Source organism: Heptranchias perlo, chromosome 40 (genome assembly GCF_035084215.1).
Source record: "Heptranchias perlo isolate sHepPer1 chromosome 40, sHepPer1.hap1, whole genome shotgun sequence".
NCBI classification, from domain to species: domain Eukaryota; kingdom Metazoa; phylum Chordata; class Chondrichthyes; order Hexanchiformes; family Hexanchidae; genus Heptranchias; species Heptranchias perlo.
In genome coordinates this window covers 9258420-9284237 of record NC_090364.1, presented here as the reverse complement: position 1 = coordinate 9284237, position 25818 = coordinate 9258420, and the positions used below count along the sequence as shown (strand labels likewise).

At 47.8% G+C, this 25818-nt stretch overlaps 1 protein-coding gene across 3 annotated transcripts in view; it reads left to right on the top strand.

The window, feature by feature from the left end:
* Window positions 1-25818, top strand: part of tmem184ba (transmembrane protein 184ba) — a 60774-nt gene that overhangs the window by 22690 nt on the left and 12266 nt on the right. For all 3 annotated transcript variants that reach the window (XM_067974562.1, XM_067974563.1, XM_067974561.1), the window contains exons 3-7: window positions 7179-7344; window positions 18965-19055; window positions 19899-19974; window positions 23639-23730; window positions 24573-24742. In XM_067974562.1, coding sequence (XP_067830663.1) covers window positions 7179-7344; window positions 18965-19055; window positions 19899-19974; window positions 23639-23730; window positions 24573-24742 — 595 coding nt within the window. The remainder of the gene's footprint in view (window positions 1-7178; window positions 7345-18964; window positions 19056-19898; window positions 19975-23638; window positions 23731-24572; window positions 24743-25818) is intronic.

Sequence of the window (25818 nt, the reverse complement as noted above, 5' to 3'; positions counted from 1 at the left end):
TCTATTCCCCTTACAATTGAGTCCCCTATCACTATAGCTCTGCCACTCTTTTTCCTCCCAGCCTGTGCAGCAGAGCTACCCGTGGTGCCAGGAAGTTGGCTGCTGCTGCCTTCCCCTGATAAGTCATCCCCCCCCAACAGCATCCAAAGTGGCATATCTGTTTGAGAGGGGGATGGCCACAGGGGACCCCTGCACTACCTGCCTGCATCTCTTACTCTTCCTGGTGGTCACCCATTCACTTCCTGCCTGTATACCCTTTACCTGCGGTGTGACCAACTCGCTAAACGTGCTATCCACGAGTTTCTCTGCATCGCGGATGCTCCACAGTGAGTCCACCCGCAGCTCCAGCTCCGAGATACGATCGGTCAGTAGCTGCAGGTGGACACACTTCCCGCACACATGGTCGGTAGGGACACTGGTAGTGTCCATGACTTCCCACATCTTGCAGGAGGAGCATATCACGGGTGCGAGGTCTGCTGCCATGACTTGCCTTAGCTGAGTTACCCCTTTTAAATTACGTTGAAATTAGAAAATGTTAACTATACGAGGGACCTAGGTTCACTAAAAAAAAACACTATCTGCTATAAAACCTGCAGATCTTCCCTTTCTTATTACTTTACTTACAGTAAAATGGTAGAAATACTCACCTGAACCTACTCACCAATCAGCTGCCTCCCCTGTGCCGCGTCACTTTCTGACTGGTGACGTCACCCCGAACTGCCGCTGGTCTCAGAGTCTCGCTCTCAGAGTAAGCTCTGGTCTCGCTCTCTCCGCGCTGTTTTTATCCCCGCTCTGGTCTCGCTCTCTCCCGCCGCTCACCGCTCTCAGGTCCACTACCGCTCTGCAGGAAAAGCAAGGCAAAGCAGCACCTCCTTCCCCCACTTCACCTAACTCCCACACGTACCGAACTCTCAGCACACTGTGTAATATCCGCACACCGTGCAGTCCGCACTGACAGGCCCCTGTATTTCTCTTTATCTTTCTCTCTCCTTTGTCTGTGTCTTTTCTCTCACGCTCGCTCTCGCGCTTTTCTTTTTCTCCAAATCTGTTTTAAATGTGCTGATGTGGAGATGCCGGTGATGGACTGGGGTTGACAATTGTAAACAATTTTACAACACCAAGTTATAGTCCAACAATTTTTATTTGAAATCTACAAGCTTTCGGAGGCTTCCTCCTTCGTCAGGTAAATGTTCAGGAGCTCCTCGAAGCCTACGCATTTATACTTATAGAACAATACATGGTGTTTACAGACTGCCCCTGGAGGTGTGAGAAGTCTTTCTAGTAACGAGTGCCATTTATCAAAAAATAAAATGCTTCACATCAGGAATTGTTCTTTTTCCCCACCGCCTGTGGTTCCCAACAGATCCCAGATCTGCTTTAAAGAGGGGCAAAAAACAACAATGCCCAAGGCAATCACCGTGTTCAGACAGAGAGGTGTCACCTCGGGGGTTCTGTAGGTGACACCTCTCTGTCACACCTCTCTGTCTGAACACGGTGATTGCCTTGGCAACGGGCAGTTGCAGGGGCAGTCTGTAAACACCATGTATTGTTCTATATGTATAAATGCGTAGGCTTCGAGGAGCTCCTGAACATTTACCTGACGAAGGAGGAAGCCTCCGAAAGCTTGTAGATTTCAAATAAAAATTGTTGGACTATAACTTGGTGTTGTAAAATTGTTTTAAATGTGCTGGGCATTGTTGTTTTTTGCCCCTCTTTAAAGCAGATCTGGGATCTGTTGGGAACCACAGGCGGTGGGGGAAAAAGAACAATTCCTGATGTGAAGCATTTTATTTTTTGATAAATGGCACTCGTTACTAGGAAGACTTCTCACACCTCAAACTATTTCAACACTTTTTGGATCACTTCGGTTTGATCCTTCTCTACGTGGGGGTGGAGGAGGACAGAGAGGCGGTTAATGCTGTATCCCAGTTTTTTTTTTTTTGTTTTCCTTTTTTAAAAAAAAAGCTTTGAAATGGTGCATGTTAGGAGTAATTTGTAAATTGATTTCTTCAGACTTCAACTTTGAACTTCGCTGTGGAACTTGGATGCTAGGAAATCTAGTCCAGTCGGTGGTGTGTTGGCAGGATCAGGGGGGTTGTCAATCCTACTGCTGCCTCTTCTCCTTCCCCCTCCTCCCTTCCCCCAAACCAATGCTTCCCTCTCTGGGTCTTGCTGTGGCTCTTTGGGCAGCAACAGCCCAACAGGACCTCAGCCAAGTTGCTTTTCTGCTGGTGTGAGTCTATACCATGGATTTTGAGCTATTTTACCGCGTGGGACACCATATTTGAGCCTGTTCTTGTCCTCTCCCTGAAGTGCACACTTCTGAGTGGGGGAGAATGGGAGCAGCAAATTGATTTGCCCCCCCCACCACCACCCCTTTCTCCTAGCCTAAGGATCTGGGGCCAACTGGGGGGGAGTGGAACTAACTGGATTGCTCTTGCAGAGAGCCGGCATGGGCTCGATGGGTCGAATGGCCTCCTTCTGTGATTCTAATTGTGGGTCCACTCTTTCCTCCTCCCCCCCGCCCCCTCTTGCAGGAACTGGCTGAGATCTCTGCACGGAGCGTATACCAGGGTTCAAACCTAGGGCCGTTCTGGTCTATACAGCTCTGTTATCGTATTACAGTGCTATCAAGCCACTTGTGGAGAGGAAGGAAAGACCAGCTGTTTTTTTTTAAAAAAGAGATCTATTATGCTTGTGGTGACTTGCTTCAAGTCCCATGTCATTGGTATTCCTATCTGATGAGTTTCCCATGGGTTAACTGGTGAAAGTTGAATCACCAATAGGCCACAGCTGCTAAGCTGGAGAGCGATTTGCAATGTTGCCGCTAGCTACCCAACAGCACTGTGGGACCACTTTCACCACACGGACTGCAGCGGTTCAAGCAGAAGGCGGCTCACCACCACCTTCTCAAGCCCAACTAGGGATGGGCAATAAATGCCGGCCTTGCCAGCGATTGTCCACGTCCCGAGAATTAATTTTTAAATAGATAAGTGGGAGCTGCAGTGCTCAGGAGCCAAGGTGCGTGAGGTCCTCAATCTGTGTTGCCATGGAGAAGTCAGGAGCTGTCCCATCACATGAGGGCCACCACAACCTGCTCACCAACACCTCCCGACAGCTGGTCATAGTTGGCAGATGCTTTGGTGCAGGTGGCCTGTCTGATTCATTTGGCCCACTGTGTGGCACGGAAAGAGAGGTGGGAAGGAGATGACATAAACACCAAAATATGAAAACCACTGGGACGAATCACTCTTATCTGGGATTTTCCTATGCCATGTAGGAGGGATGATGTGGAGATGCCGGTGATGGACTGGGGTGGACAAATGTAAGGAATCGCACAACACCAGGTTATAGTCCCACACTATAGCCCAACCACTTCACCTGACAAAGGAGCAAAGCTCCGAAAGCTTGTGATTTCAAATAAAGCTGTTGGACTATAACCTGGTTTTGTGCGACTCCTTACATATGTAGGAGGGAAGTATGCTTTCTCTACTCTTCGTCTCATCTCCCCACCCCCCTCCCTTCCCCCCCCCAACCAAACTAACCACAGTCTTTCCACAGTGTACAGATAAAACCCCAACCTTGGTATCATGTTACCACTTTGATTTAATCTTCCCTTCTCTGCCACCTTGGCGGTGTCTTGCACAAGGGGGTCTTGATCCTTTCATGTGTGTGTCTCAGTTTTACAGAAGCACACGTTTTTAAAGCTGGCTTTTAAAGATCTTGGGAGCTGTGACCATCTTGCTGGAACATGGGATTCACAAATATTTCTAGAGTTCCTTCAGGGTTCTGAGCCCAGAGAGGAACCATGTGACATCCCGACCTCCAATGGAAGGGCCTAGTAGTCAATCCAGGCCTGTTTTTTTATTTTCTTGAGAGCAGAATCAGGAAAGCCTTAATTTTTTTTTTTTGGCGCCCAGCCCTTGGGTAAAACTTGAACTGGGCCAGTGAGGTTGCTGCCCATCTTCATAGGGTTGCCAACTCTGGTTGGACATATTACTGGAGGTTTCGTCACGAGCTCGTGCCTCCAACCGCCCCCCCCCCCCCCCCCCCCCCCCCCACACACTCCCGCCATTGGTTGTCCGACACGTCCGTCCTCGTGTAGCACCGCCTTTCCGCAGCCAATTGGAACGCAAACAGACTCTTCTTCACCCGATTTGGATGATTCCTGACTGTCAGCTTTTCTTCCCATGTCCAATATTTTTATCACTAATAAACAAAACTGTTCAAATTTTTTTTAAATGCACATTTTTTTTTAATGCCCCTGTGATTTTTTTTTTTCTCCTGGGTGTTGCTCACAGCAGTGTCCTGGAGATTAGTCTTTAATTCCTGGAGACTCCAGGGCAATCCTGAAGTGTTGGCAACCCCTACGCCCACCACCCCCATCCTCTCTCCTCCGCACTGTTGACATCAGTAGCTGTTGCCCTGATACAACACCGACGTCAGCACCAGTAGCTGGTTGCTCGGTAACGGCAATCACACTGGCAACAAGTGGAAGGTTAGTGGCGGTGCTATCTCTTGGAGACTTGCATAACACAGGCGAAGCCAAAACCCAGTGTGTCGGAGGGATGATACCTCGAGAGTTGCCAACTTGTTTTTTTTTTAAAAAGAAGAAGGAGTTGGGCCTGGGATCTCTTCAGGCAGTTAAACTGCTGATGAAGCAGCTCCGTGGATAATTAAATCTCATTTGTCTATCTAATATATATGCTTTTTAAATCCCCGCTGTTTTAATTAAACAGTCAAAGTCTAGTCTTAATTTGCCACGGCTGACGTTTTTCTTAATACGCAAATCCCCTCCCCCGCCCGTATCGCCTGCCTTAAGCTGACCCAGAGCCTTAGAATCACTTATTGCCTCAGTGAGGCAGAGCTGGTTCTGCTCTCGAGGCAGTACAAAGAAGGTTCACTCGGTTAATCCCGGGGATGAGGGGGTGGACATATGAGGAGAGGTTGAGTAGATTGGGACTCTACTCATTGGAGTTCAGAAGAATGAGAGGCGATCTTATTGAAACATATAAAATTGTGAAGGGGCTTGATCGGGTGGATGCGGTGAGGATGTTCCCAAGGATGGGTGAAACTAGAACTAGGGGGCATAATCTTAGAATAAGGGGCTGCTCTTTCAAAACTGAGATGAGGAGAAACTTCTTCACTCAGAGGGTAGTAGGTCTGTGGAATTTGCTGCCCCAGGAAGCTGTGGAAGCTACATCATTAAATAAATTTAAAACAGAAATAGACAGTTTCCTAGAAGTAAAGGGAATTAGGGGTTACGGGGAGCGGGCAGGAAATTGGACATGAATTTAGATTTGAGGTTAGGATCAGATCAGCCATGATCTTATTGAATGGCGGAGCAGGCTCGAGGGGCCGATTGGCCTACTCCTGCTCCTATTTCTTATGTTCGTAGGCTGGCAGGATTTGCTGGATTGAGAGTGGCCTTTATCTTGATTATACATCCCAATATCACTACTTAAATTCAGACTTGATGTGCTTGGTTTTTGGGAACAAGGCTAGCTCTTCACTTCTTGTGACTAACTTCCTTTGCACTGCCGACACTCGTGGAATCATATGATGGCAGGCGTCACTACCTACAGGAGAGGAACGAGTGGCCGTGATATAGGAGCAGGCCAAGAGATGGAAATGCTTACCTTTATCATGTCTGACTTCCTCTTGCACCCCCTTACCCAAACTTCATTCCTCTGTTCCCTGTGTTTTCTCAATCACCCTCCTCTTCTTGCTACTTTCCTTCAAAAGCCTCTTCGATCTCAATGACTTGCGTTTATATCACTCCTTTAATGTTGGGGGAAACGTCACAAAACACTTCACCGAGGCGTAATCAAAAAAAAAAAGGACTCCCAGCCAAAGGAGGCGATATAAGGAGGGCTAACTTAAAGCTTGGTCTAAGAGGTGGATTTTAGAGGAGGGAGGTGGAGGCAGAAGGGTTTAGGGAGGTAAATCCAGAATTTGGGGCCTAGGTAGCTGAAGGCAAGGCTGTCAATGGTGGGGCGAAGGGAAGATTGAAGTGGAATGAAGAGTATTGGCCAAAGAAATTGCTTAGAAGGGACACTAGTTTTTTAAGTTATGTAGTATAGCTCCTACATATTGGGGAGCATTTGCCACTGAGTGTACACCTCCCAGGCTTCTGTTACCCTTTTTTAATGTTTTTCTTGTATTGCTAGATGCACCTTGGTCCCGGGAGGGCCCGGTGACTCCATCTTGTACCATCCACCCAGGGGTGCAGATGCTCGTCAGTAGGGTTGCCAATCCTCCAGGATTGCCATGAAGTCTCCAGGAGCTAAAGATTAATCTCCAGGACACTGCTGTGAGCAACCCCAGGAGAAAAATCATCAGGGCATTAAAAAGATTTTTTTTGAACACTTCCATTTATTGGTTATAAAAATATTGGAGATGGAGAAAAACGGCTGTTTGATCAGCCAATTGGGTAACGAAGAGTCTTTACTTTCCAATTGGCCATGAGAAGGCAGTGCCCCATGAGGATGGACATGTTGGGCGACCAATGGCAGGAGTGTGGGGGGGGGGGGGGTGGTGACGGGGTGGTTGGAGATGGGAAAACCTTCCAGGAATACATCCAACCAGAGTTGGCAACCCTGCCTGTCAGCCAGGTGCCCCTAGTGCTGTCAGTTTATAGGCGTTTCTGGGGATCTTTCACAGACTCGCGCAGTCTGTATATTCACATATTCCAAGAATTTCCTGCCAATCCATCGGTTATTTTTCTTGTTCTCGAGCGGGGAATCACTTGGCACTTTCCCACGTTGGTTCAGCATGAGAAGGATCGAGAGTATGAATTCACATTCCCACAGCTCAGTGCGTCCTACAGTAGCGTTAATCCCTTAATGATGAAGCATGCAGCAAGATACATAGTCTACAAAGGGTAACCGCTGTCTATTTAGGAATTGAAGCGTTAATGTGATTGTAATAAATCTGCAGTCATAATGGAGGTGTAGAGTTTATTTTAGGACTTCTCAAACAGACTTTAATAACGAGCCTAACAACTTTTAGGTTTTAATGCTGTTATCCTCTGTTTTCCCTCCTGCTCTCTCGAAGCAGATGATATGCTGTAAATTGTTACCAACTATTTTAAGCCCCATCGAGTCCACCCCACCCTGGGCTCTGTTCTCTTGTGCACCGCACCCTGTACTAACAGCTCTCTTGGATTTCTTTTGCAGATTTACATGCACCTGCGATGCTACAGCACACCGAATGAGCAGCGCTACATCGTGCGAATCCTCTTCATTGTCCCGATCTACGCCTTTGACTCTTGGCTCAGCCTCCTCTTCTTCACCAATGACCAGTACTACGTGTATTTTGATACGGTCCGCGATTGCTACGAGGGTAGGTGAACGGAACGGCTGTGGTGTTTGCAACCAATGGTGAACTTTTTTTTTTGTAGGATGTGTGTCCTCTTGGAGTCGCGGTAGTGTGGCTTGCGGTGGTTACACGCGTGCAATGGTTATGGTGCTAGACTAGGAACCCAGGGGTCATGAGTTCAAACCCCACCATGGCGAGTCATGAAATTGAATTCAGTGAATCTGGTTGAGGTACAGATCAGTCATGGTCTAATTGAATGGCGGAACGGGCTCAAGGGGCTGAATGGCCTAATCTTCCTATGAATAGAAGTAGGCCATTTCTCTCATCCCTTGAGAGTCTGTTTTACACAGTGTTGTGGTACAATGGACAACATACGACCGCACCTTGTCTAAATCACAAATGTTTCGGTTTGCTAGCTGGTGATACAGCTGTGGGAGGCTTCCACTAATATTATGTTTCCCTTGGGCAGGCCGAGGCTGGTGGAACAGTCCTGTACAGATTTGCTTGTTCTTTTTTTTTTCTCCCTGCTGTGGCGCCTGCCCAGACGGGTGGCATGTTGTGCGCATTTCTGCCTCGGTTATTGTTGGCAGCAGACCAGGAATGGAGGCCAAATCCCAAATCAGCTTCTCCTGGATTAATCTGTTAACGTCCAGCTGCTGACCAGCAATTGCAAGGGCAGACTTCGACGTGTCACTGATAATTGCCCAGCGTCCGTGCTGTCCGCTGGCGAGGTGTGGGTTCCGTTTGGTAATGTAATAGCTCACATGTCGGATTGAGTGTGTCATGTCGGTGCTCACTCATTCCCCAGGCCCCCCCCCCCTCCACCCCTCCTCCTCTTTGTTAGGGAGGAGGAAGTGTGTATGGGGGGGCAGAATTAGGAGGAGAATTAACCAGATAAAACTGAGAATGACTGGGTGGCGGTGGGTGTGTGCAGTACACTCAAAACCTCTCCCGCCAGACAAGCTAGCAGACTCTTCCTGCTTCTCCATAACTTGCGTTGCAAGCCTTCATATCGCTGTATAGTTGAGTCACAGGATAATAACTGTCATTTGTTATTGCAAGGGTTCTTCTGGCTCGCTGCTGCTATATCGCTAGCTGCTATTGTGCAGGTCTGTCTATCGAGCGAGACACAGGATTACACTAACTTTTGCTGTTTGGAATCAGGCTGGAAGAAATTACCTCCCTCCAGTCCAAGTATCGTAGAGCAAATAGGGGTCTCGGCTAATGCTCGTGGGGCAGCGACTGGTCACTTGTGTCTTTGAGTCCTTTAAAACGCAGAGGATTTTAACTCCCAGGGCCTCCTGTGCAATGTAATGATAGCCTGCTAAGCACACCCCTAATTTCTGCAGATGCACACGTGTATCCAGGTTTAACAGCAGCCCAGTGTGCAATCTGTGGGGTTGTGCAAGGAATCATTTTTTTTTTATTATTCGTTCATGGGATGTGGGCATCGCTGGCGAGGCCGGCATTTATTGCCCATCCCTAATTGCCCTTGAGAAGGTGGTGATGAGCCGCCTTCTTGAACCGCTGCAGTCCGTGCGGTGAAGGTTCTCCCACAGTGCTGTTAGGAAGGGAGTTCCAGGATTTTGATTCAGCGACGATGAAGGAACGGCGATATATTTCCAAGTCGGGATGGTGTGTGACTTGGAGGGGAACGTGCAGGTGGTGGTGTTCCCATGTGCCTGCTGCCCTCGTCCTTCTAGGTGGTAGAGGTTGTAGGTTTGGGAGGTGCTGTCGAAGAAGCCTTGGTGAGTTGCTGCAGTGCATCCTGTGGATGGTACACACTGCAGCCACGGTGCGCCGGTGGTGGAGGGAGTGAATGTTTGGGGTGCCAATCAAGCGGGCTGCTTTGTCCTGGATGGTGTCGAGCTTCTTGAGTGTGGTTAGCCAGATCTCTCCCAGTTTACTTTTTGCAAGGGTAGGTCATTGCAGGCCAGCAAGGGGGTCTTGATGTGTCCGATTAACTCGGTTGGCGGCAGTCTCGCCTCGGATAGAAGGCTGTGAGGGTTTAAGGACATGCACTACTGACAGCTGCAATGTTGGATGAGATGTTACACCAAGGTCCCTTTTGTTGCTTCATGTGGATGTTAAAACCTGTCATTGGAAGTTAGTTAGCCTCCTGTGCCTAGTGGCCTATGAAGGCAATCCACTGCTCTCTGTCCAGAGCAAGTTATTTGACTATGCTCTGAATATCATCTTGCTTTACCATCAGCAGATTGTGGTGTTGTACAGTTGATGTTTATATTGCAAGTCTGTAACAGACTTGACTTGTCTCTGGACTGTTTCCATAACGAAAGGCATTTCACATGGACAGGTCATCAGCCTTCACAACTAGGACCAGTGGTCTGGCCTTCAGGCTGGCTCCTACCTTTCAACCTGTCTGGCTTTGGTGACCCTTCCAGGAGTTATACTTCCGCCAGCATAGCTCCCAGGGTCATGGGAGCACGCAAGCTTTTCCCACACCTCAACGTGCACTCCCTAGGCGATGTGTAAAAGGAAGATGGTAGAATTGATGTCCTGAATTAACAGCTGTTCCTTCAGCTGCCTTGGTCCAAAGCTCTGGAATTCCCTCCCTAAATCTCTCCGCCTCTCTACCCCTCTCCTTTTTTAAGATTTTCCTTAAAACTTTGACCAAGCTTTTGGTCATCTGTCCTAATATCTCCTTATGTGGCTCGGTGTCAAATCTTGTTTGATAATCGCTCCTGTGAAGCGCCTTGGGATGTTTTACTATGTCAAAGGCGCCATATAAATACAAATTGTTGAATCAGCCAAAGGGCCTTCAGTGGTATTCTGCATGGGCCGTTAGGCTGCCTTTTATCCCAATCTATCTCTTTAAAAGGAGGCCATCTTGCTAACGGGGGCCCCAATTTCATAAACAAAAACCTGAAGATGCTGCAAACGGTCTGCAGGTCAGTCGGTCTCTGCGGAGAGAACTGATCGGTTAGCAGTTCAGATGTGGACCCTTTGCCAGAAGTTCTGACGAGGGAGCCACATCCTGAAACTTTGGCTCCACTGTTGGCCCCACAGGCGCTGACTGACCTGAGCTTTTCCAGCATCTTCTGGTTTTGTTTCGGATTTCCAACATCTTGGTTCCAATTTCCTACGGGCAGTTAGACGTTTAGGAGCCATTCTAAAGCAGTCTGATTAACATCCTCCTTGGGGTTTTCTTCCCCCTGATTGTTTCAACAAAATTATTGGAAATAACAGTGTTGCTGACCCATGAAAGCCGAAATTTCCATCTTGGACGGTACATGGTTGAACTGACTCGTGGTTTAACACGAACGTGTACAATTTGGATCAAGTGATGAGTAAAGTTACCTTTGGGCATAACTACGGTCTGATCCCTCTCGCTGTGCTGATCAGTGACTCCCAACAAGCCGACTCACTAGGGCAGGCAATCTCGGCAACGTGACGAATCCTATAAACTATTGTGCACGTGCTCCGTGTAGCCCTGTGATGCTGCCAGATTTGCACAAGGGGTCCCGAAGCCTGGGTGGACACCAGTATCTGAGAGCTAACCTACACCTTACCGACGAGCATGCAGCACGGCACTGTGAAGCAAGTGCTCTGCTGTTTTGAGTGCCTCCAGACTGGTCTCCATAGCCAACCTGAACCCTGACCTACGACCCTCCAGTACAGCTGCTCCCAGTGTGCGGAGACCTAAAAGGTCGGCCTCCATTGAGAGGGGGTGGGCAAACCTTTCTAATTAGAGTCGAAGGGGGAGGAAGGAGAGCAGTAATTCTAGACTCAAAGTCCTCTTGCCCCACTCTAAGTGTCAAGTTTCATTGTGTCTGCGCACACAGAATTACAGCACGGTAACCAGCCGTTTTGGTTAACCGGTCTACGATTATCTTCCAAATGAGCAGTCGTCCTAATCCCATGTGCCGGCCCTGTTCCCACATCCCTTTATTCCCCTTTCCTTCAACCACCTCCCTAACCTATTCCTAACAATGGACGTGGACTCTGCTAGTGCATTTTGCATCCCTCTATAAATTAAAAAGTTCTTCCTGTTTCCTGTGCTAAACCTCTTTCTTACCCACGTACTTGTCCAATCATGGGTGTAGCATTTTCTTTTAAGTTGAATTTTTAATGGGACGGTCTCAAAGCTGGACATGCAACCCTGTCCTTCAGCCCAAACAAGTCTTCTCTTTCCTCATTTCTCCTCTTCTCTTCCCCTCACCCCCCCTCCCCTCCCCCGCACTAAAAGCACACTTGCTCTAGTTAATTAACCTCCCATTTAAAATAAATAGAAACCCTACTCCAGCTACCATAAGAGTGAAGTACACACTTTTTAAATTGGTTATAAAGTCATGTCTATTTCGTGGAGCCATTTATTTATTGGAGTGCATGTTGTGCTTCTCAGTGCGGGATGTTGGTGCTATCGACAGTTCCACCTTTGGTAATCAGTTCAAATATAACATGGCTTGGATGTCGGGTAAAGCTCAACAATACGCCAAATGCAGACGAGCTTTGATTACTGCACCAGTGTGTGACTTGCACTTCCCGCAGCAGTCACTTGGCTGTGGTGAGATTGACCGCGTGCATTGTGCGGAGTCTTGCCCACTAGGAGAGCTGGGTGGAGACTGTGTCTGAATCTCCATTCTACACTGGATGCTTGCAGCCCAGTTTTTCATTTCATCGCTCCGGGCTAATTTTTCAACCCAGGCCCCCCCCGAGGTGAAAGGGCTGTGCGCTAACTAACTGAACCACTCAGCTTATCTTATCTTGGATCTTGGCACCACGTGAATAGTGCCTATTGTATTGCATCTTTGCTTACTCGTTCTGTTTGTTAATGGGTGATGAGGCTGAGATTGACTGTGACGCAGGCCCTCGGCCTCTGTGAAAAATGGGGTAGATCTTGACTTTGTGCAATAGTGTAAAACGGGTGATGGCAAGTCGGCAGACTGTTATACATCTCCTGATTTTTTTAAAATTTCCATTAACTTGTGTGATCATTGACTTAAGATGGTGGCTGTGTTCTTATTTAAACTGTTAGTGGTGCAATTGTTCAGCTGGAGGTCCTACCACTAACGGTTGACTGCATGACCCCTTTAATTAAAGTTGGCTGTAATTTATGTAGACATTTAGATGTTCTTCCACAGTTGTGACAGGGCAATCTTGTGTGGGTGTCACAATTGTCTTGCAAAGTCCTTTTGTTTACCACAGTGACCTGTAAAGTGACAGCAGATGGCACACACTGAGATGGTAGCCATGTTTGTTTGGCTTTGAGGCCTAGAGGGAACATGGATATTTTCTCAAAGGCTGTTGCCTAGCAATGTGTTTTGGTTAATCTCTCCAGGGACTTCAGTGGCACAACATCTGCTCTGGTTGCCTAGGGGATGGGATGGGATGTGCAGGCAGGAAGGGAGTTACTGCGGGAGTGTATGGGTATTGCTGATTCTAAGATTAAATTTAAGCAGCTTCATTAAGGTTCTGAAATTGCAGCCTGTTTTTTTTTTTTAAAAATGGTTTGTCATTGAAGCTCAAGGCCGTGCAGATTTTAAACAGAACCTTTGTTTCACAGAACAAAAACATATCTAATCCTCAGTGCACAGTTTGTTTCCTCTTCTGACACCAACTTAGCTGGCTTGTGTGAGGAAGGCTGTCTTTAGCAAATACTCTGTGGAGATTTTATTTAAATTTTTTAAAGAAAAACCTGCACTCGATCTCTGAACAGTTCAATCTGCTGATAACCGACGACAGAAATAAAACTCTGCTCTTTTTCCCCTCGCTAATTTTCTGGTCTCCCCGCACCCCATTCCCTGAAGTTCCTCTGGTACCTCGGCCAAAATTGCATTTGAAAAGAAAACAACCTTATTTATCTCTGTCAAAACATCTCAAAAGTACTTCGCGTAGAAGGAATTACTATGAAGCGATTGATTTTTGTAGTCAAAATGTGGGAGTCCATTTGCACACCATAAGATTTCTCAAACAGCAGTTGGATGCAAGACCGATTGATTTGTTCTTGGTAAAGGCTGAGAATTGGTGAAGACACCAGCAGGACTCCCTGCTCTTCGAATAGTGACACGTGATCTTGAACAGGCCGACCGGGCTTCGGTTTGAGATCTCGTGCAAAGGATGGCACCTTTGACCATGTGGCACTCCCTCGGTGTTGGCCTGATTTATGCACTTAAGACCCAGTGGCCTCAAACCCACAATCTTAGTGCACTGAGGTGAGTGCTATCAACTGAGCCAGGTTGCCATTAGTATTGGTATCCTTGTGACGTGGATTGGTAATTGGTTGGGAAGTATGAGTTGGAGAGTTAGATTTCTCGTCAAAGAATAACAAACAGTACAAGAGGGACCTTGGAATGTCATTGCTACAATGTGCTTCCTCCCATCAGGGGGCCATCTAGTGTTCCAGTTAACAATATGCAAGTACCATACATACTGGATTGAGTTAACTGAGTATCACCATTATAGTAATCAATAATTCACTAAAGCAGTGAATGTTTAGCCATCCCCCAACAGGTGTGGGTTTAGTAATGTATAATTGATCTTTTAAGTATTCCTTATGAAATCTCTACAACAACTTGCATTTATATTCTGCCTTTTAATGTAGTAAAACATCCCAAGGTGCTTCACAGGAGTGTAATTGGAAAAAAATTGACAGAGCCAAAAAAGAAGACATTAGGACAGGTGACCAGACACTTGGTCAAAGAGGTAGGTTTTAAGCAAAGTCTTAAAGGAGGTGGAGAGGTTTAGGGAGGGAATTCTGGAGCTTGGGGCCTAGAAGGCTGAAGGCACGGCCACCAATGGTGGGGGATGCACAAGAGGCCAGAATTGGAAGAGAGTGAGAGAGGTTACAGATCATTGTGGAGGGACTTGTGTCTCGTGACAACCTGTGCTAGACTTTGTAAACAATAGACCGATAAGTGGAGCTGGCACTTAATGATTACATGTAGGGCTCCCCCAGTCACTTAGTTTGGAAAGTGTTCGACTGTGTCATGTAGAGCAGGAGGTGTGAACTGAGTTGGATGATCTCAGGGTAGCAATTATATGCTGCATCAAAAGCAAAATACTGTGGATGCTGGAAATCTGAAATAAAAACAGAAAATGCTGGAAATACTCAGCAAGTCAGGCAGCATCTGTGGAGAAAGAAGCAGAGTTAATGTTTCAGGTCGATGATCTTTCATCAGACTGGAAGATGTTAAAGATTTTTAAGCAAACAATTATACTTGCTTAATTGCATTATATGCTGCAATTGGTCCCAAAATTCAGCCAGGGTTCCCACTCCTGATCCAGCAACCTTACGGCTTGCTCTTCATTTAGGGGTCCCTTTCCAAGATATCTTGACTGAACAATTCCCTGGGTTTGGGCCCAGGATTGGCAGCGTTCCGTTGTCTCTCCACATCTTCATGCTGGGCTACGGTTTTGTGGATACCAGTGGATGAGGGGCTGAACGACCTTCCCATTGCTACGTTCTGGACATTGTTCACATGCATCATCTGAAAGCACAAATGCGTAGCGTGGATGAGGCCCCCACCTTCACTCAAACAAAAGCAAGGAATGTTGTTTGTTTTGGCTGATACCGGATTGAAAGAGAGGATTCATTTGACTGTTAATTTTAATTGTCTTCATGAGAGTAAGCATCTCTAAATAGTTAATCTTTTTTTAAAAAAAGCTACCAGTGTCTAATTTTAGATTTTTTTTTCTCTCTCTTTCTCTCTCTCTCTCTCTGCCTATTTTAATTTCCACCACTCCCCTTTACAACGCTCTGTTCATGTTGGTGAGATCAGTGCATCACTTGTTCTGTTCAGGGTTAGCCCTGAATACAGACGAATGCCCTCTGGTGTCCAGCTGCAGTGCTCAGCTCAGTCTGAGGAACTTGCCTGAAGTGTCCGACGGATGAAACTTCTTGTCAAACTTGTACCCCTTCCTCCCTCTTCCCGCCCCCGCCCATGCTGTAAGAAACAATAATTTGGCTCCCTTAATGGCTCTGAGCTGAACCACACAAACCAGGAAGGCCTCTGGTTTAATCCCTGCTCTGCACTGAGTAACCGTGGAATTAGGGTTGTTTCAGTTGACTGCATTGCCCCTGTGTTGCTGTTCATAATCATTATTCAGCAACGCAGATGTGGCTAGGACTGGACTCTGCTCTGATGCTTGCCCCCGCACGCCCACTGAGGTCGAATAGCCTGCTGTCGCTCTCTGTTACGGCTGACGCATGAATGATGGGTCCTTGCTTGAAATGCTGGAGGGTGTCAGACACCCCAGTGACTTCGGGATGGAGGGGGCGGGGGAGGAAGGGAGGGGAATGAATGCTCTGGCAGTGCATTTAATCACCTGAGTTTGTATGTCTTTTGCACTGTCACACTCGTGTGTGCTTGTTCTGTGTTTGCACTCCTTCTCGCTCTCATGCGTGCTCTCTCTATCTCGTACTCCTTCGCTTGCTCTTTTTAGCTTGAATATTCGAGGAACTGCCTTAAACCTCTTTGAAACAGGTCCATCCGCCCTGTGTACTTTCCGTGGCAATGGGAGTGTTCCCCCTTGGCCTGTCCTGTCCTGTCAGCTCCTAGGAGCGTGGGCTTAGCTCTGCGTGCAGGGTGCTGGCGCTCTGGAGAGGATGACGATGGCTTGTGACGGTTGTTTCTGCTCCGTTTGTTGGCAGAGTGGGTCAGCTGACCAGGAACACACACACACACACACACACACACACACACACTCAGTCTGATGGAACAAATGGGCTGCTCCCAGCAAAAGGAGTTTCCTCTTAACACAGCCTGGCGTTTCAGCAGCTCCTGTGGGTTTAATACTTTGTGTACACAGCAGTGTAGTGCTCTGCAGTCTGTGGTTTTTAGGTGGTATGTTAAACAGAGCACTGGGTGCATTTTTAAAAAATAAATTAAGAACTACACTCTGCAAAAAAAGTGTCTCCCGACTATCTGTTTGCCTTAGCTGCACCATCTCATTAATCGGTTTCCTGCAGTGTTTCATTCCCTTCAGAGGAAATAAACGGAGACAGGGTGTAATTGTTGGAGGGACCTTTTTATCCCAGCAGCCTTGACTGTGTTTTTATAAACTGCCTTTTATTGTGAATCTGCCAGGGGAGAGGATGAACAACATTCCCATTTTCCTGCTTCTGCCTCAGTTCCCCCGCTGCACCAGCGCAACATTTATCCCGTTCCCTACGGCCTCTTGAGTGAGAATATGTTGATTTTAGACATAAATCGCTTGTGTGGGCGGGAGGGGGGAGCGGCTGCGTGCACGGGGGGGGGGGGGGGAGTGCATGGGTGGGAGGGATTGAAGGGGGGAGCAGCTGGCTGTGTGTGTGGGGGAGGGGGAGGGCGTCGGGGGGAGGGGTCGGAGGGCGTCGGGGGGAGGGGTCGGAGGGCGTCGGGGGGGGGGAGGGATTGGAGGGGGGAGCAGCTGGCTGTGTGTGTGGGGGAGGGGGAGGGCGTCGGGGGGAGGGGTCGGAGGGCGTCGGGGGGAGGGATCGGAGCGCGTCGGGGGGGGGGGGGAGGGATCGGAGCGCGTCCGGGGGGGGGGGAGGGATCGGAGCGCGTCGGGGGGGGGGGGGGGGAGAGGGGGAGCGCGTGGGGGGAGGGGTCGGAGGGCGTCGGGGGGGAGGGGTCGGAGGGCGTCGGGGCGGAGAGGGATCGGAGGGGCTGAGGGTAGAGAGGGGGCCAATTCTCAATGTATGCCTGGTGGTTTCATCACACGACCTCTCACCTCCGACCGCCCCGTCAAACAGCCTTTTCTGCCACCTCCAATATTTTTATCGCTCCTAAACAAGCGTTCTAAGAAAATGAACAAAAACACAACAGTTTATTTTATAAATGCCTCCTATGATGTTTCTCCCTGGTGTTTGCTCGCAGCAGCAACCAGGAGATTAATCTTTAATTCCTAGAGACTCCAGGGCAATCCTAGAGGGTTGTCAGCCCTAGTGCGTGGGAGGGGAAGCTCTGTGTGTGAGCGTCCCCATGAACACGAGACCTGGCTATTGCCAAGTGCAAGACTGTGTGTTTCTGAACCCTTTAATTTTTTTTTTTTTTCCCCCATAAACACAAAAGCTTGGTTGATGGGCCTGGTCCCAGAATATTCCCTTAACGATCAAACATAATCGGGTGACTCGGTGAAATGATTCAAGCTCTGTGTGACTGTGGAGACCTCTTGTACACTTGATAAAGCATCTGATCGGGCTGCTCACATTACTGGATTGGACGGATGCTGACAGTAGGCCCAGGGCTCAGTTTGTGTCTGTTTGTGATTGGAGAACGTGGGCCGCTGGTGGGGCTTGGAATTGAAGAGATGCAGGTTAAAATATTTCTGCTACAGGACGCCGTTTGAGCGCTGAGGATTCGCTCTTGGGTTTCACTTCAATAACAAGCCGCGTGTCCCGTGTTCTGCCACGTGCCCGAGTCCACAAGGTGTGTGGGAGGCTGATTCGTTGTGAGGATATTTTTGGCTGCAGCTTTCTGGCTTGAAGGGAAAATGTGCCATTTTAAAAACTGGATGAATCCAGAAATTTCTAGAATAACAAAGGTTGGTTTTTTTTCCCCCTCCCCCACCCCAGTTTTATCGATTCCCTATTTTTCGTTGGGGGAATTGTGAGAGGGAGACAATGGCTTCTCCTTGTAATTATTTCCAGGATAATTGGACTGTCCCTCTTTGCCCACAAAAAATGCACACCTCTTCGTCTCCTTAAATGTAAGGAGTCTTACAACACCAGGTTATAGTCCAACAGCTTTATTTGAAAATCACAAGCTTTCGGAGCTTTCCTCCTTCGTCAGGTGAAGCTCCGAAAGCTTGTGATTCCAAATAAAGCTGTTGGACTATAACCTGGTGTTGTAAGATTCCTTACATTTGTCCACCCCAGTCCATCACCGGCATCTCCACATCATGGCTTCTTAAATGCACAGTTTCCCACTCAATGAGAAGGTGCTAGTGCTCAACAGGACCCCATCCATGTAGACTTTCAAAAATTAATTCTCTGGATGTGGGCATCGCTGGTAACGCTGGCATTTATTGCCCATCCCTGGTTGCCCTGAGAAGGTAATGGTGGGCTCTCTGTAAAGAAAGAACAAACTTGCATTTAAATAGCGCCTTTCACCACCTCAGGAAGTCCCACTGCGCTTTACAGTCAGTGAAGTACATGTTGCAGTGTAGTCACTGTTGTAATGTAGGAAACGTACCAGCCAGTTTGCGCACAGCAAGATCCCACAAACAGCCAATGTGATGATGACCAGATAATCTGTTTTAGTGAGGTTGGTTGAGGATAAATATTGGCCAGGACACCATTCTGGACATCAAAACAACGGCTTTGATGCATCTGAGTGAGTTGCTAGACCACTTCACAAGGCAGTTAAGAGTCAACCACATTGGTGTGGGCCTGGAGTCCCTTATAGGCCCAGACGGGGTAAGGACGGCAGGTTTCCTTCCCTAAAAGACATTAGTGAACCAGTTGGGTTTTTCCGACAATCCAACAGCTTCGTGGTCATTGTTACTGATCCCAGCTTTTTATTTCCAGATTTAAAAAAAAAAATGAATTCCAAATTCTCAAACTGCTACGGTGGGATTTGAACTCGTGTTCTCTAATACTGAAGTGAAGGCGTAAAACTCTTGATTGTTTGCTTGTCGGAAGCTTACAGTAAAGTCGTGTTAAGTGTCACTGACTGACTGGCTTTCTCTCTTTCTCTTACAGCCTTTGTAATCTACAACTTTCTCAGCTTGTGTTACGAGTACCTCGGAGGAGAGAGTTCCATAATGTCCGAGATTCGTGGGAAGTCCATTGAGTGAGTCTCCCACTTATCGTGCCTGTGTTGAACCTACCAGTTTCACAGCCAACATATTCCAGTTTTAGGGCCTCCTCCCCTCTCTATCTCTGTAACCTCCTCCAGCCCTACAACCCTCCGAGATCTCTGCGCTCCTCCAATTCTGGCCTCTTGCGCATCCCTGATTTTCATCACTCCACCATTGGCGGCCGTGCCTTCAGCTGCCCAGGCCCTAAGCTCTAGAATTCCCTCCCTAAACCTCTCAACCTCCCTCTTCTTTTAAGGCGCTCCTTAAAACTTACCTCTTTGTCCAAGCTTTTGGTCACCTGTCCTAATATATCTCCTTATGTGACTCAGTGTCATATTTTGTCTGAAAATGCTCCTGTGAAGCACCCTGGGACGTTTTACTATGTTAAAGATGCTATATAAATGCGTGTTGTTGCTTTCATTTACGAGATTGTTTCTCCACACAAGCGAAGACTGCAGTAGAACAATGGTGTCTCTTCCCTGTTGCCAATAAACTGTGCGGGTTTAGCTGATTAGACTCCAGCAATACTCCTACTCGCACTTGGTAGGGGAGAGGTTCCCTGAGCCTTGTCTCTTGCCAACCGACGTCTCAACTGTCTGGGCTTAAGTAAATGGAGTGTGTCCTTATGGGGAAAGAGAGTGCATTTTGTAGTGGGAGACAGAGTTTGTGCTTGTATGGATATCTCAATAGTTTGGTTTGGGGACTCTAGGCAGTTGGGCCTCTCTCTGAATGCAGCTGACCAAACAAAATTCTTTAAAGCCTCCCGGTTCTGTAGTGCCTCGGCAAGACTGCCCCACTGTCCCCAGGTATGTTTCTAACCTCTATCTCCTCTCCAGGTCCAGCTGTATGTACGGGACCTGTTGTCTCTGGGGAAAGACGTATTCCATCGGATTTCTGCGCTTCTGCAAGCAGGTACGATCACCTTTGAACCTTGACCCCAGTGCTCCCAGATCGTTGCCAGGTTCTTTTCTTGTATTTTTCGTCCTGTTGGCCTAACTTTTAAGTGGCTGACTGAAGGGCAGCCCTCGGGAATGACTGGCCGTGAGCCTGGGCCCTTGATTCCCTACGTATCGAGCTCCTGATCTCCAATGTCCTACCGTGGCATTTGCAGCCGGTTAGAATTCATTCCCTCTCTTGCCCGAGGAGAAAGGAACCGCGTTGAATTGGTAACACCCCTCAAGTGGCCAGTGTGCGATTGGAGCTCCAGCATCTCATGGCTTATGAGAAGCTCTAGTAAAGAGCAGTAGGTGTTGGGCCATATTATTCTTCAAGCATGCTTTTTTTAAATAAAAAAAAAAGTGGAAATGTCCAGAAGCCCTTTCATTTCCTGCCGCCATAGGAACAGGAGTAGGCCATTCAGCCCCTCGTGCCTGCTCCGCCATTTCATAAGATCATGGCTGATCTGTGATCTAACTCCATATACCTGCCTTTGGCCCATATCCCTTAATACCTTTGGTTGCCAAAAAGCTGTCTATCTCAGATTTTAATTTAGCAATTGAGCTAGTATCAATTGCCGTTTGCGGAAGAGAGTTCCAAACTTCTACCACCCTTTTGTGTGTAGAAATGTTTTCTAATCTCACTCCTGAAAGGTCTGGCTCTAATTTTTAGACTGTGCCCCCTACTCCTAGAATCCCCAACCAGCGGAAATAGTTTCTCTCTATCCACCCTGTCTGTTCCCCTTAATATCTTTTAAACTTCGATCAGATCACCCCTTAACCTTCGAAACTCCAGAGAATACAACCCCAATTTGTGTAATCTCTCCTCGTAACTTCACCCTTGAAGTCCGGATATCATTCTAGCAAACCGAAGCTGCACTCTCTCCAAGGCCAATATGTCCTTCCGAAGGTGCGGAGCCCAGAACTGCTCACCGTACTCCAGGTGCAGTCTAACCAGGGTTTTGTATAGCTGAATAGTCAAGAAATACAGTCCCTTTTTAAATTTAATCAGCCCACGGCATTGTTTTCCGTGAAGCCTTGGGGAAATACAAAGTAGCCATTTTGAAACTGGGCAGGAGCCCACAACCTGACTCCATTTTTGCCATTTTCTTTCTGGAGTGCAGCTTGGCACTTTTCTTTCCTACAAAAATACAAGTACCCAGGTTGATTCAGGTCTGTTGCAAGTGCTGGGACATTGTTTAAGGCACCTGTTTTTGTTTTTGAAAGTACAATGTACTGCCATGTTCATCAGAACTCGAGTACTGCTTTTTGATTTATATTTTGCTGTTTCAACGTCCGACTCTGGTGTTCCCCCTTCACCGACTAGAACCTTTCCACTTCCTTTTATTAATACTTTGGTCTTTGTTGTTTTGGGATTTTTACGCTGGATATACAACATGGGTTTAGTATCGATGACCACCTCTGTAAGCGGACTGATGAACCAGGGTGTTTCTCTTTACCTGCCCGATGCGTAAAGGTAGTGAGACCCCAGAATCAAACAGGGCGCCCTTGTTGCTGTATTCTGGCTTACTAGAACGCACCACATGCTAGCGCCTGATTTCCTTGCCTTCGATGGGCTCTTATTAAACCGCAGTTCAGGCTATCAATCCACGGACAAATTTATTTAACATTAAACAGGTAAACGAACTATACTTGGCATAGTTAATTACAAACTTTACTATCCTTCTCAGTGTTGAAACGGGAGCAGCTTCTCCTGCACTACCTCATCCTTGGTCACTCAGGCTACCATGGAGCCACCTACATCTGGTTTGTCTCCTGCCTTCAAACACACTGACCATTGGCACAAAGTCAGCGCCGTAGATTGTGGTTCACAATCCTTCTAAAAATGTCACGTAGAACGTACAGCACAAAAAACAGGCCATTCGGCCCAACTGGTCCATGCCAGTGTTTATGCTCAAACTGTTTCTGTATTGTAACAAGGGAACATTGAAAAACAATCTCGTACAATTGAGTTGACCAACATCAGACATTGCAGTTCAAACCCAGACCGTGCTTGTGGACCAGCCCGGGGTAGATTCGAATCGTACAGCTTGGCCCTTTATGAGAATCCCTACGTGGTCAGTTTTTGGTAAAATATTAAAATGCCTATGTGGCAAAGAAGCAGAATGCAAAATGGTTAGAAAGGGTTAATTAGTTAGTAACTGAGATTGGTACAAGTGGCCTGGCCCTCCTGCTGGGCCATATGTTTGGTTAGTCAGCAGGCCTGCATTGTCTTATCAATGATAGGTCTTTGATGTGAGTCAAGGACTGGTCTGAATGTCTCCATGTTTATGGCAGATCAATATAGGTAACGAGCTTAGCCAAAGTTGAAAGACATTCCAGGTTGGGAGATAAGGAACAGAAGGAACAGGGAAGAACATTACAAGTTGGAAAGTGAGGAAGTTATCCCCTTTGATGTCTAACAGCAGCATGATCAGCACATGGACGATTTATGATTGGTCGGAAATAATGTAACCTCGCATGGCAACCTATGCCCGGCTTATGATTGGTGTTGACCCTCGTTAAGTATGTTCCAACCCTATTCATCTGTATAAAAAACGTGTGGATTTCTGTATGTCTTTGTTCTTGCTCTGCCAGCATAGAGGGACTCTATCAGGAGTCCAAATCAATGCTGCAGACTAAGAACCCTGCTATTAAAGATGTGTTGAACTTTAAAATGTATTCGACTTCAGTTATTACTGAACCAGACTGAGGGGAAAGAATCCGGATCGTCATTTACACATATTGACACCGTCAAACCAGTACTGTTGAATGGGTCCCCATCCCAGTACAGTGGCGATGGAAACATGCAGACCAAGGCATTCCTGAACTATTGTATGTCCCTGTCTTGCACTGAGGTGCAAATAGCCAGACTGTAATGTAAATTCTATCCTGCTTACTAAAAACAGGGAGCAATAACTGTGAGCAATATGAGCAGTAATGAAGAATCCAATCCGTAATCCCAACGACGACAAAATGCTTCCTTTTTGTCACCAACACAGTTGTGTAAAATTCAATTGCGTGCCGTTGTAACGGTTATTAACATGCTTATTTTACACAAACGTGTTAATCAGTGCCGTGCCAGAGCAAGTTTAAACCCCTATGCTGTGTGCATTCGATTGCTACTTGCTAACAGCTTCCCGAGTGTCTCCTTGACCCAACACACCATCGACCACTTTTTATGATGGTAAAGAAGGAAGGAACGCCCAACTTTATAAATTTAAAAAGTGTGTTATTCGCAGTTTAGTGCTTGACCATTGCAGATTGTGACTACGCGTCCTCTGCAGTCTAACTACAAATCTCAGGTAGTGACTTTATAACCCGTGCTAGAACGGTTCTTTAAGGGGAAGCTGGATAAGTACATGAGGGAGCAAGGAATGGAAGGTTATGCTGATGGGGATAGATGAAGTAGGGTGGGAGGAGGCTCGTGTGGAGCATAAACACTGGCATAGACCAGTTGGGCCGAATGGCCTGTTTCTGTGCTGTAGGCTCTATGTAATTCTGTGTATGTGGAATAGTCTGGGTCGTTGGCGTGTTTGGTCTCTTGTACTTGATTTTAAATCTGTTGGCATTCTTTTAATGGCAGACCTTCTGCCCGTCTCCTTTTTGGTCATCAAGGCTGAGTCTGCTGTTGTTTACAGGCGACCCTCCAGTTCTGTGTGGTGAAACCCCTGATGGCCATAATCACTGTGATTCTTCAGGCTTTCGGCAAATACAAGGACGGCGACTTCAAGTGAGGAAACCACTAACTGTAACCTCATCGTCATTTGGCTCTTTTGCCCCCTCCCCACCATTCCCCTGCCCCCTGAAGGTAGTGAATTATACTGGGGTACAGTTCCATGGCTCTTGTGTGCTGGTTGGAGGTGCAGTTCCACTAGGGGTGCAGTGCTGCAGGTGCAGGGTATTTGGGGAGATGGTTCTGCTGGAGGTACAATTCTACCAGTGGGGGGTGCCTTTGGTGGGGGGGGGGGGTACAGTTCTACCAGTGGGGGGTGCCTTTGGGGTGGGGGGGGGGAGGTACAGTTCTACCAGTGGTGGGTACCTGCTGGCACTTCCTCAAATCACCATTCCTCATGCATGAACTTTGTGTATCGATGAGTGATTCAACCATGAAGAGCATCACAGCCGAGCCTGATCCTGTCCTTACCCGTTGCCCGCACATATGCACTTTCCAGAGCAGAAACCCTAGTCGTGTTAGCCCTTCCGGAACACTAAAGCCAATTCCAAATTGACACCCAGCCAAAGGAGGAGATGTTGGAACAGGTGACCAAAAGCTTGGACAAGGAGGAAGGTCTTGGAGGAGGAGGAGAGGTTTAGGGAGGGAATTCCAGAGCCTGGGGCCGCCAGTGGTGGGGCGGAAGGAGTGGGGGAGGGATAGGCAAGAGGCCAGAGTTAGAGGAACGCAGCGTTCCAACGCCAAGGGTGGTTTTCACAAAATTTGGCCCGTATACTGCATCTTGTTGCCGCCTATAACTCTTCCCAGATTCATGGCCTCTGTTTACAGCCGTGGTCAAGTGTTTTTTTTTGTTTACTTTGGAATGCTGAACTGAGTGCTGTTTCCCCTCTCGCACACAGCGTGGCCAGTGGCTACCTCTACGTCACGATCGTCTACAACATCTCGGTCAGCCTCGCCCTGTACGCCCTCTTCCTCTTCTACTTTGCCACGCGGGAGCTCCTCAGCCCCTACAGCCCTGTCCTCAAGTTCTTCATGGTGAAGTCTGTCATCTTCCTCTCCTTCTGGCAGGGTGAGTGCTCCTGCTTGTTTTTGAAAAATGGGGCAACAGATACGCCACCGTGTTTGTGTGGGTGTGAATGGACTGATGTAATCTTGTTGGTTGCCTTCAAACCCATTCTCCTGTCCTAAGTTCCCCCTGTACCATAGAAGCCGGAGGGGCCGTCTAACCCCAGCTACCCGCTCGCTGCTGGGTGATGCACGAGTCTGGTCTTGATTTGGAGTGGGGGGGTGGGGGGGCAGTGAAGAGACACTCGCGCTTGCACTTTTCCCTCCCTGCCCCCTCTGGGTGTCTGATCTTGTCACGGTGCTGCTGTTCCGAAGGGGAAGTCAGTTTGTGGGTGCTTGTGCCGACGATCCTGTGTCCCAGTACCATCCCTGTGTCAGCCGTGGCTCAGTGGGCAGCCCTCTCGCCTCCGAGTCAGAAGGTTGTGGGTTCAAGCCCCACTCCAGAGATTTGAGCTCAAAGTCTAGGCTGACACACCAGTATAGTACTGAAGGAGTGCTGCATTGTCAGAGGTGCCTTCTTTCAAGGCCTCGTCTGCCCCCTCAGGTGGAGTTAAAAGATCCCATGGCACTATTTTTAAAGAGGAGCAGGGGTGTTTTCCCTGGTGTCCTGGTCAATATTTATCCTTCACCTAACATCACTAAAACAAATAATCTGGTCATTATCACTTTTCGCTGTTTGCAGGATCTTGCTGTGCGTAAACTGGCTGCCGCGTTTCATGAGAGGATAAACACATCAGCAGTTTGGGGGGGGGGGCTCGGAGAGGAGATTGAGACACAGATTTTGGGGAGGCTTTGAAAGGCAGCAAGATCGAAGAGTTTGTGGGGGAAGAGGGAGGACACGGAGAGTAGGGCCAAGGTCCTACATTACATCAGTGATTACACTTCAAAAATACTTCAATTGGCTGTAAAGTGCTTTGGGACTTGCTGAAGTTGTGAAATGCTCGTCTTTATTTCTTGCCTCTGCTCCTTCTCCAGCCCCGTGTCCCAACCTGTGCCCTCCGATTCTCGACTCTGGCCTGCTGTGTGTCCCCACCCCCGAACAGTCGGCCACCTTGGCCCTACACTCTCCAATTTCACCCC